The 12,774-nt window shown below is 39.6% G+C and overlaps 1 protein-coding gene across 2 annotated transcripts in view; it reads right to left on the bottom strand.

The window, feature by feature from the left end:
* LOC143039179 (uncharacterized) overlaps positions 1-12,774 on the bottom strand; it is a 387,022-nt gene that overhangs the window by 98,441 nt on the left and 275,807 nt on the right. For both annotated transcript variants that reach the window (XM_076209036.1, XM_076209037.1), the window contains 2 exons: positions 12,219-12,368; positions 639-789 (listed from right to left, as the gene is read on the bottom strand). In XM_076209036.1, coding sequence (XP_076065151.1) covers positions 639-789; positions 12,219-12,368 — 301 coding nt within the window. The remainder of the gene's footprint in view (positions 1-638; positions 790-12,218; positions 12,369-12,774) is intronic.

The raw sequence follows: 12,774 nt of genomic DNA, 5'->3' as shown, positions 1-12,774 counted from the left end.
AACTAGGTAAATACATCACATTATAAAGCACATGGAAATCCTTGATAGAGAAGACTTACTAAATTGGGATGAAAGAAACACAAGAGGACATGGAAAGAAGCTTAAAAATGACAATTATAAAAGGGACCTGAAAAAGAACAGCTTTCCCCACAGAGTGGTGGATGTATAGAACACATTGGAAGAAAAAACAGTGTGTGGAAAAACAATTCGAGAATTTAAGAGCAAACTGGATATGGAGAAATACAAAGACAGGACACCACAAGCTTAGCTTTGATGAACTGTCAATTCCTCAAGGACCAATAATTAGTATCTAGAAGTAGTAAATCTGAAGGTGTAACCACAAAATATTGGCATTTGGTTTCCATACTGGGTACACGACCTCTACCAATTTCCACTATGTGTCCTCCATTTTTTTAATCTTATAGAGCAGAATATTTGCAAGTACTCCCTCCTCCTCCTCCTACTAGTCAGGCCCAGAAGCAGACCCACACTAATAAAACACATGCAACAGTCCAATGTTTCTCCTCTTTGAGAACTAGTAGGAATCGGGAAACACTTCTGGCTACTTTGAGGGTACAAGTTTCTAATTATTGAAAAACAACTATGTATTTCACAAGAAGAATTCTTCAGCAAATTACCATGAAATCTTCAATCTTTGGTGCTTCTAGTTCTGTGAAGACAAAGTCCTGAAGCTCTGGGGGATGCAAAAAATCCTTCAAACACATACTGATATTTTTCCATCTGGCTGGCTCAATAAAAATTTTCACCAAACCCATTACATCCATGTCACTAGAGAATGAAAATAAATTATGGTTAGAAATTAGAAAATAACTATTAGTATTACTAACATTTACATGTAAATTTTTTACTATGAAGTGGAGATAAACTAGCTCCAGCTGTTATACCCAGCTATGGAGTATATGGACAGCAGTAGTTGGCTGTAGATCAGCTACTGCCAACTTTGAAGCTTTATCTGCTGTTTCATTCCCCATGACGCCGGTGGGATCAGGTACCCAACAAAAGTTCACCTTGGTATGCTTTCGTGAGTGCAGGAGGACCAGCCAATCTTGCACTTCTTGCACCAGTGGGTGAGTGGGCAAAAGTTGCCGAAGAGAAGCTAAAACACTGTTGGAATCTGTATAAATAAAGAAACTTTGCTTGTTTAAGCAGCTATAGTAGATCTCTTTCACTGCCAGGAGTATGACATAAGCTTCTGCAGTGAAATTTGAACAAAGAGAGGGTAATTTACGTTTAATAATTTTTCCGTTAAAAATTGCAGCAGAACCTACACCTTGCTTAGTCTTAGAGCCATCGGTATAGACAGAGATAGAAGTGTTGTGTTTAGAGGAGTGTTCTAAGAATTGTGCCTTGACAGCCTGAGGGTCGTGGTGTTGTTTACCACCGGTGCAAATGCAAATCTCCACAGGGGGTTTACACCAAGGAGGATACTTTGTTGGGACTAATTTGGCTATAGTAGAGTCATAGAGACCGATCTCTCTAGATTCCTTCTCCAATCGAACCTCCAGTGGCTTAGGGATACGGGGCCTATTTGGAGAGACGTCATAAGGGTTCATAACAAATTTAAAGTTGGAGTTATCCTTTGATGTCAAACATTTGGCCAAATATCGTAGTCCCAGCTCCTCTGTGTGTAAGGAAAGAGGTGGTACACCTGAGTCCACATATAGGCTGTCCACAGGGGAGGTACAATAGGCACCCGTGCAAATTCTCAAATTCAAATTGTGCACATCAAATTTTTCAAGGGTGGTTCTAGCAGCAGAGCCATATATCTGGCAAGCATAATCTATTTTGCTGAGGCAGAGAGTTTTATAGAGCCTCAATAAAATAGTACGATCAGCTCCCCAATCATAATGTGAGACAACTTTCAGAATGTTGGTGGACTGTCGTACTCTAACGCATAAGTCGTTAACATGGGAAACGAATGTGAGGCCCTTGTTAAAAATCACACCAAGGAACTTCACCTCACTCTCATATAGGAGGATGACTCCCTTCAAAGACAGTTGGTATCTCTTCTCACTTCCTACACCTTGTAAATCTGATGGCCTTAGTTTTTTGAGGTGAGAACTTGAAACCTCTCCTGTCCGCCCATTTAGTGACTGCATTTATCATAGCTTGTATTTTCCTACCAGCTTCAAGGCTGTTGGGCACTACAGTAAATAGCATGGTCATCAACAAATAGGGTACCCTGAACTGTCGGTGGTATTTGGTCCATGAGGCTATTAATGGCCACTGCAAATAGCGTAACACTTAACACGCTACCCTGGGGGACCCCCTCCTCCTGCAGATAAGATGATGAAAATACAGATCCAACTCGGACTTTTAGTTGTCGGTTTGATAAGAAGTTCTGTACAAATGCAAACATGTGGCCTCCAATGCCACATGATGCTAGCTGTTTCAAGATGCCACCCTGCCAGGTTGTGTCATAGGCCTTCTCTAAATCAAAGAACACACCAATGGTTTGATGTCTTCTAGCAAAGGCATTTTGGATTTCAAAGGGTCAAGTGTGCTGCGATTCTTCCAGAATCCAAACTGCCTGTTTGACAGTAACTCTCTGGATTCTAGATACCAGACAAGTCTGTTATTAACCATTCTCTCAAAGAGTTTACAAAGACAGCTATTGAGGGCAATAGGTCTATAGCTTCCTGGAAGTTCTGGGTTTTTCCCTGGCTTATGACAGGGGATTAGTACTGACAGATCCCAGGTATCAGGTGAAGAGTGTGTGGTCCATAGACCATTATATACCATAAGCAGGAACAGCTGTGAACACTGGGGAAGGTTGGCAATCATCTCATATCTAATGTCATCATCGCCAGGAGAAGTGAGGGCTGAGCTTGATAAAGCATGTTTCATTTCATCGAAGGTGAAAGGTAGATTAAAGGACTCTGTATTGTTTGAAGGCGGAGGGAGAACTGTTGCCGAGTCACGATGTATTTGAAATTCAGGAGCATAATTAGCTGCACTTGAAACACTAGCGAAGTGGGCACCCAAGATGTCAGCAACCCTCTTCGGGTCACAAACTTGAGTACCGTTAGATTCTAAAACAGGCAAGGCAGTCAGTACAAATTTACCTTGTAATTTATGGATTTGATTCCAAATCTGACTTGTAGGGGTAGTGCTGGTTAATTCTGAAACATATTTCTTCCAGGATTCATGCTTGACTTCTTTAAATATTTTCTTCTGTCTTCGGCAGGCTCTGGAATAAGCAAGTCTGTTTGCCTAAAACGGTGACCTGAGCAATCTACGAAGGCATATCCTGGTAATTTTCCTAGCAACCTCACACTGTTTATTCCACCAAGGGACTACAGGGCACCTGGGTAGGCCAGCAGTTTTGGGGATGGTTTGTTGCACAGAATCTATGATGGTCTGTGAAAGGTGGGCATAAGCAGCAACAGGGGATAGAAAATTGGTGTGCGATTCACTGATGGCTGATGATTTAGCGAACTCTTTCCAATCAGCCTCCTTGATCTTCTATTTTGGCAGGCAGGGTGATGGGATACTTTTAACATATTGAAGTAGTATTGGCCAGTGGTCACTGCCATGCAGATCTCTATCAACAGCCCAATTGTACTCCAACCGGAGGGATGCTGTGCTTATAGTTAAGTCGATGGTTGAGGTGGTGTTATGAAAAATATCATATCGAGTGGGAGAGCAGCACTAAATCATTATTGGCATCAAGTAGCTGCTCATTGATTGATTGATTAAAGGTTATCTGGCTTTGTAACTGCAGAGGTCATAGATGCCGAATTGTTAAATTCTAAGATTCAATTTTGGGTATAGATAATAATAGTGATTTACTTTGTATAGATGAAGGTAAATATTAATAAATCTAAATTCAGTATCAGGTATTAGTTATCAAATAGTGTAATGGTTATATATGGTGTTAAATTATGTTAAGATCTGAATAGAGTTAAAAGCTATTTGGTTTTAATTATTATTGTTATTACACATTTTAGGACCAACCAGTCCAAAGAGTCTAACTAGGCCCTTAGTGTTGGTCAGGAAAAAATTGAGAAGATTGAGTAAATACAGTATACATATGTAGGAGCATATCCAATGAAATGAGAGTGGTAGGATTATATTTCAATACAGTATTAATTTGTATTTGTTACTAAATTCGATCAAGTAGGTTAACTTCTTTTAAGAATTTAAGGACTCCCTCATAATCATACTGCAGTTCTTTTCCCAATATCTTGGCCAAATTATAGTTACCATCTCTCTCTTTCTTATTTGGGAAGTGACACTCAGTTCTCTGTGATTAGGGCATTCAACCAGCAAATGTTTGATAGTCATGGGGATTAAGCAATCTTCACAGTATGGTTGATTTTCACCACTCATGAGATATCCATGGGTCAGCCTTGAATGTCCTATGCAGAGACAACATATAATTACTTCCCATTTCCTTGGCATAATTTCATATTTCCAAGGGTGCATATTTGTGGTGATCTCTTTCACTTTGTTATGTCCCACTTCATTCCACTGTTGTTTCCACGACTTATGGATAATATTCGTGATGCTAGGAAGGATATCTCTATATGGTATTGTGCACCGTTTAGGAATCAGACTGGTTGCTGCTGACTTTGCTTGTTGGTCAGCTTTTCATTTCCATACATATGTACATGTGCTGGAACCCAGCAAAATCATATAGTGATCCCTCTACATTGTAGTAGAAACACCCACTGTGAGATTTTCATTGTTAGAGGATTATCGCCATTGAAGATTTCTATTGCCTGTAATGCACATTTTGAATCACAATAGATTGTGAAGTTGGATGTCTGGAGAGTTATAATGTGTTCTAAAGCGGTTAATATTCCATATAACTCTGCTGTAAAATTTGATGCTGCAATTGGTAGTGCTCCTCTGCAGCTAAAATTATCGCTAAAAACTCCATATCCGATGCCAGCATCTGTTTTTGAGCCATCAGTGAAAACAAATGTGGAATCCAAATGTTCAGTAATATGTTCTAAAAACTGTCCTTTAATTTCTGCATCTGATTTATCTTTTTTAAAACCTTTAGAATATCTGCAAAATTTAATTATGGATAACTTCCATGTTGGGGTAACTGGTAGTTTAACCGGGCAGATCTTATTTGTGATATTTATAGTCTTCAGTATTTTTCTTATGCTAAAACTAAACGGTCTAGGATATCTTGGATGATTTTCATAAAAGTTATCAAAATAATTTCTGTTGGCTGTAGTAAATGCTCTTGATTCAGGGAGTCTCTGTGTCCTAAACCAATACCGGATGATAGATGACTGTCGGTATAGTTCTAGTGGAATCTCTCCAGCATCAATTAGTAAACTGGGGATTGGGGAAGATTTGAAAGCTCCCGTTGCCAAACGTATGCCATTGTGGTGTACTGAATTTAGGATCTTTAGATGTTTGCTTGATGCAGAAGAATAAATTTCACATCCATATTGTAGTTTGGTAATTATCAGAGATTTATGTATTCTTAATATTGTCTGTCTATCTGATTTCCAGTTTGTATTTGATAAAACTTTTAAAATGTTTAAAGCTTCTTGACATTTAGTATTAATATGTTTCAGATGGGGGATCCAAGTAAGCTTTTTATCAAATATGAGACCTAGGAATCTAGTCTCTTCGACACAGGGTATTCTATTGCCATATAAAGGTCTGGGTCTGGGTGTATCCCTTTAATGTGACACAAGTGCATGATTATTGTTTTGCTGGTAGATATCTTAAATCCTTGTTTTTCTGCCCAGTTCACAATCTTGTTGATAACGAGTTGTAGCTTCCTTTCTGCTACAGGCATATGGGTAGCAGCGAAGGATATATTTGCTACCCCATTTATTGCCAAAGCAAAAAGTGTTACACTAAGTATACATCCTCTTCCTGGCATTTTTTATCTGATAGAGTATTACCAATTGTAACTTTAAAATATCTATGGGACAAAAATGCTTTAATATATAGGGGGAATTCTCCTCGTAGACCACAATCATGAATGGTCTTAAGAATTCCATGTCTCCATGCAGTGTCATATGCCTTTTCTATATCAAAGAATACAGTTATATGATGTTGCTTTGAGGTGTATGCTTCACATATGGAGGTTTCCAGCTGCATTAGGATGTCTATTGTAGAATGCAATTTTCTAAATCCACATTGTGATGGTGGTATAATATTATTACGCTCGAGATACCAGACAAGTCTAGTATTTACCATTTTCTCCATTATTTTGCCTAGACAGCAGGTTAAAGTAATAGGACGGTAACTGGAAGTTGAATATGGGTCTTTTCCTGGCTTTAGAAAAGATAATACAAAAGCAGTTTCCCATATGGTTGGGTATTTGTGCTCCCGCCACAATCTATTTATAATACTTATCACAAAAAGTTTTGTATTCCTTGTAGTATGTTTAAACATTTCATAGGGGATCATATCTGGACCAGGGGCTGTATTTTTGCTTCTATCTAGGGCAGCATCAAATTCTCTTTCTGTAAAGGGTATGTTGTATGATTCTGTCTTGTCTGATGAAAAATCTAAATGTTGTTGTTCTTCTTTTATTCTGTATTGGTGTCTTGGGCTACTGTCAGTCTTTTGTGAGACTTGAGCAAAATGGTCAGCCAAAATATTACTAACTTTTTTTGAATCTGTGACAAGGGTATTGTTAACTTTAAGCACCGGTGGAGGGTTGGGTGTAAATTTCCCTGCTATCTTATTAATTTTTTTCCAAATACTGTGGATGGGTGTTCGACTATTGATGGTAGATACAAAGGATGCCCATGATTGTCTTTCTGGCAGCTTTCATTATTTTACGAAATCTAGCTCTGCATTGTTTATAGATGATCATATTCTCAATTGTTGGATGTCTGCAGTAACGGGTAAGTGATGTTCTTGTAGTTCGATGTAAAATTCTGAGCTCTTCAGACCACCATGGAACTGGGCGTCACTTAAAGAGTCCTGTAGTTTATGGTATAGAGTGTATACCTGCTGTATGAAAAATTCCATTTAATAAGTCAATAGCATCTTCTGGAGTTGCAAAGTCATTTGCATTGCCTTCGATTTCACTTACTTCTTTAAACTTATCCCAATCAGCTTTGTCGATACTCCACTTTGGTGATCTTTGAGTTGGTGGGTCATCATTTGTTTCAATTATTATCGGGGCGTGGTCACTGTTATGCCAGTCATCATTTGGTCTCCATCTGAAATCAATTGTGCAGTTGGGACTAGAAATTGTAAGATCTAGACAAGAGACAGTACCTGTTTGAATATGGTAATGAGTGGGCTCCCCAGTATTCAAAAGTCCTAGATCTTCATATTCTATAATTGAAGCTATATTTCCTTTTTGGTTTGTAGTAACATCTTCCCATAGTGGGTGTCTGCAATTTAGGTCGCCCATAATGAGAAAAGGTCGCGGGAGTTGATTAATCAAAGTTATTATTTCTTCCCGGGTAACCACAGTGTTTGGGGGCAGGTAAAGAGAGCATAAGTTGTATTTTCTTTTTAATTGTATTTGAACTGCTACTGCTTGTAATGTTGTATTTATACTAATTGGAAAATGGGGAATATCTTTTCGTACATAAACAAGGCATCCTCCATGACTTCCCGTTTCTACATTATATGTAGTTCTGAAGGATATATATTCTCTTGGACAGGGTTTATGTTCATCCAACATTGTTTCTTGTAAGCATACACCTACTGGAGAATATTCGTAAATAAAAAATTTAAGTTCTTCATACAGGGTGCGGCAGAAATACCTCCCACATGTTAAACTTTCAACTATATGTTGCTAATGAACTTATGCAAGTGCCAATGATGTTTTCATTTAGCTAATAACTTGCCATTTTTTTTCAGGTACCCTCATCAAGCAATATGATTTGGACTGGTGCACATCGTGCTTTTGCTGTAGAAATGTTTTTGAAGAATGGTGAATCTGTAATTGCAACACAGAGCGCTTTCTGAGCTCATTACAAGTTAGGACGGCATGATGCTGTTCCAGATAGAAAATCAATACAGCTATGGGTTGCAAATTTCAGAGCTACAGGTTTGGCACTGGAAGACCACGAAGCGCTCGAACGCCAGACAGTGTTCAAGCTGCGAGACTTTCTGTTACTCAGTCTCCTACACGTTCAGCTCGCAAACATGCTTCGGCCTTGGGATTGTCTGATCGAACAGTCAGAAGAATTCTACACACTGATATGCAGTTCCATCCATACAAATTAATGATTGCTCAAAAACTGCACGAGCGCGACTGGGAAGATCGCATGTCATGTTGTACCGATGTCCTTCAAAATGTTCCTGTAAATGATGTTCTCCTCACAACTGATGAAGCTCACTTTCATCTCTCAGGCTGTGTGAATAAGCAAAATTTTCGTTATTGGGCTGAAAATAACCCCAGACAGCTTCATGAAAGACCTCTACACAGTGAAAGAGTGACTGCATGGTGCGCAGTTTCGACATTAGGTGTATGGGGTCCTTATTTTTTTGAGGAGAGAAACCACTTGGTTACAGTAACATCTGGCCAATATGTGATGTTGCAGACATTTCTGGAACCAAAAGTAAATGACCTTCACAAACAGAATGTGTGGTTTCTACAGGATGGAGCCACCGCACACACAGCAAGAAGAACAATGGAAGCTCTGAGAGAAATGTTTCCTGGACGTTTGATTTCCTTACGTGGTGACATTCAATGGCCAGCACGCTCGCCCGATCTCGACCCTTGCGATTTTTTTCTCTGGGGTTACTTGAAAGCTAAGGTCTACAAACATCGACCGGGTACAATTGAAGAATTAAAGAATGCTATTCGTCTAGAGATTGCATAAATACAGCCTGAAATGACTATTCGAATTATGGAGAACTTCAGAAATCGTCTTCAACAGTGTATAGCGGATAGAGGTCACCATTTAGAGGATGTACTTTTTAAAACCAAATGAATAAAAACTGCAACTCTTTGTTTAAACAATATAATTAAGTTTTCATAAATGTTCTTTTTATTCCTTTTGTCAACCTTTAAAATGTGGGAGATATTTCTGCTGCACCCTGTACTTTGCTCGAAGTCCCTGACAGTTTCACTGTATTAGTGATGTGAATGTATCTATTTTCTGGGGGGAGGTCCTTTAAAGTAGCTGCTCAATGATGTAACCCCATCTATCACAGTGTACGTCACCCCATAAGGTGTGCTTGGCATTAAAGTCACCCATTAAAATAAATGGTGGAGGGAGCTGGTTCACCGAGTCTTGGATATCTGAGACATCCAGCTGTCTATTTTGCCTAAGGCCGTCGAAAAGGGGTCTTCAAGTTTAGGGTCTAAATAAAAGGAGCACAAAGTGATCTTTCTCTTGAGCTGAACCTGTACAGCACAGGCTTGAAGGTCTGTATTGAGCTGGATTGTAGAAAATCTAATAGACTTGTGAATTATGAAAGCAGTGCCACCCTGTGTCCTCTCCTCAATAATAGGGGGTGATCTATGAAAATTATAATTGAGTCCAAGATTATAACTTGTATCTCCTAGTTTTGTTTCTTGAAGGCACAAAATCATGGTGTTGTAGTCTCTAAACAGTGTTCAGAGCTACTGTTGAGACCTCGGCAATTCCATTGTATAATGGACATTTTTATTTAGGGAGCTTTCCACTTCTGACTTTAAGAGATTTTTTATTTTCTGCCTAATCAGTGTTTTGTCTAGAGATGGTAGGCCTGCCAGCAATTCCAGCTGGAGGCTTTCCACCTCTAGATCTCTCATCCTTTGAATTGCCCTGAGAGGAGTTAATACGGCCAGGATTGTGGCCCTCAATCTTGATCTTCTTTGATGCGTTTGCTGTTGATGTATTAGTTTTTTGAGGACCAGTAGCATCCGATGAAAGCACCTTATATTTGTTTGAGGTAGGGATGCTTAGGGTAGGAGAGGGAGGGGTAGGGGATGTTCCTCTCCTTTTCTTACCACATGTTGGGGATCTCTCCGCCATGACACCCTTTGCTGGCCGCACATCATCTCGCGAATGCACATTCACTGGTGAGGGAGTGTACTCTGAGCCCTCAATAACGGGCACAGATGATGCCCGAGTTAACTCCTGAGAAGGAGGGGTGGGGGGGCTGGGAGGTGCTACCTCAGCAACGGTCGAAGCCTGCTTCAGGCGGGTATCTGTTACCTCGGGGGTTCTATCATGTGAAGCGGAAGGCTGAGGCGCCTTAGAGACAGTAGCTCGTCTCTTTGTGACCTGGGCATATGTTCTAGTTTGGCCTAGAAGCTTCTTTGCGTACCAGATACTGATATGCTCTGCTTTGGATTTTTGAAATGCTGCTTCTTCATCCTTATAGGACTGACAAGTCCTGTCAAGGGCCTGGTGACCCTGGCCGCATATAGCACACAGTTGCTCTCCACTGCAAGCAGTCGATGTATGGCCAAATTTAAAGCATTTGAAACACTGTAATGGCTTTCGCTTAAAAAGGCGCACAGCAATCCTTTCATTTTCAATTATGATATGCATAGGCAGGTCAGGGCTAGTAAAGGTTGGTACAACCATTTTGGTGCCCTGTAGTTTCCAGATATAGAAGATATCATCAGGGCACATGTCCAGAATCTCTTCCTCTTCAAGATCATATAAGTCTTTGTCATATATGACACCTCTACCATAGCTGAAGTCTATGTCTCCCTTACCAATGTGCCTACTCCACAGTAGAAAAAAAGGCCCTGGCGATGGTTTCAGCTTTTTCCCACTTTGGGTACTATCCTAGTGCTCCCATGGCTGAGACCTTAGTTTACATTGACCACAACGTATCCTCCACTGGGCCTTAGTTGTCCAATCATTTAACTTTCGGAAAAGATAACATCATTGCCGACACCTTGCCAAGAACAAATAATTTCCCTCCTCTTGTATTGGCTGAACATCCAGTCCAGTTCACTCCCTCTACATTGGACTCCCTGGGGGATGGGGTATTATGACCTGAATTATGAAAATTCATGTAGTACTTCACCCCGTTGGTTTGCAGGTCCCAAATTGTACAGCCACCTTACTTATCCATGCTCCTGTCCCTATCCTACAAATTCCAACTTGCAAAACGCCCATTTTTGTGACCTATAAAAGGGGCTGAGCTAGCCCCTCTCTTGCTCCTGTTCTGAAAAATGGGGTACAACCCCCTCCCCCTCCTCTCTCTTAACCATTTCAGTATGGGACTTAAATCTCGCGGGCAGCAGCCAATGCCAGCCGTATGACGTGTCGTAATAATACTCGCATCATAAAATATAGTCACCGCTTATATCGATCGTTCTCTCTTTCACCCGCGAATTTTGAAAACCACAGAGAATGGGATTCAGGGCGCATTTGGGAGAATGTAAAAAGACAGGGGCGACTACAATAAATATAATCAAGACGCCGATATGGCAGCGTCGCGAATCCACTTGCTCCTCATGACGCCTACGTGTGCACTTGCTGTCCATTGCACCCATCACCTGCCTGAGTTCTGTTATTAGGTAGTAAGTATTGAATACTGTTCAGCTTTGATTATTACCCTTCTGGGCCTTTCAACTGTGATATTCATCATAGGATGTATTAGTTAGGGAAAGTTATATTTATCATGGGATGTATCAGTTAGGCGCAACGATATTTATCATAGGATGCATTAGTTAGGGAAAGTGATATTCATCATAGGAAGTATTGGTTTGGGAAAGTGATATTTAGACTAGGACGTTATTAGTTAAGGAAAGTGTTATTTAGCATACCTATGTTAGGCCATTCAGAAATTATGGTGTATAGTTGTGTTTTAGCTGTATTGGAAGAAGGTATACAAGATTGATTTAGTAATACTTTGTCTTATAAAATTATTTTCTCACTTTTGGTTACCAGTGAAAAAAAAAATCTCTTTCAATATATTTCTCTATTTAATTCACGAAAAGAACTTGCCAAAACCAGTAAATTGTCCTTGCATCTTAAGTTATTACATTTTGTGGTGTCTGGCATTCCCTAGCCTAGCAAAAACAGTTTCAAATTGATGACTGAGGAGCAATCTTTATTAGCAATCCTCTCGCCTATCTCTCTCCTTCCAAAACACATGAGCTTGTAATAATTTATATCCATAAAAGTATCAATTAGTTGGAAATTATTTTCCCCCAGACAATTTTAGGTCCCTTGCAGTCTAGATATTGATTTTTTTTACTGGAGTCAGGGGTAGGTAACATCACTAAAAAGACTTTTGAGGGGAGAGCAATTATTCTGAAATTAAATGCACAACAATCTTAATATGTTTAACTTTACCTTCTCTTGTTCTGTAGGATTTTGAGGGCCTTTTTAAGGCCAAGTCTCTGTCCACCACCAGGAAAAGTGTCACAGCCAATCATCAATGCCAAAGCAATCAGGTGAGTTCGGGAATATCCTGTTGCCAACTTGATATTACTCATTCTGTACCTTTAGGTCATGAATAAAAATAAATCATATTGATACAGATGGGAGCAGTTGCTGTTAGTTATGCTTCAGTGTTAGTAAGTTACACACTACCAAGCACACCAACATGACCAATGGAGTTGTTTTGTACAGATAAATTAACTCATGGAACAGCCTAATTGCATAAACCATAAATGAATCAAAAACTAAAATTAAATGAAAAAAAAAAAAAAAAAAAAAGTGTAACCCCATGAGCATAGCTCCTTTCCTCCATACTACAATTATGTAGTAGAATCACAAACACAATTGTCACAACAATCACAAATGGAACAACAAACACAAGCTGCTTCAATTCTTATATGAACCATTCACATTGCACTTATCCAAAAAACACAACTGACACCACAATCTATACTACCCACATTCACTT

The sequence above is a fragment of the Oratosquilla oratoria genome, chromosome 26, assembly GCF_046742065.1.
Source record: "Oratosquilla oratoria isolate Oo_2021 chromosome 26, ASM4674206v1, whole genome shotgun sequence".
NCBI classification, from domain to species: Eukaryota; Metazoa; Arthropoda; class Malacostraca; order Stomatopoda; family Squillidae; genus Oratosquilla; species Oratosquilla oratoria.
Note: the sequence above shows the minus strand (reverse complement) of the source record. Positions and strands in the feature narration are given on the sequence as shown.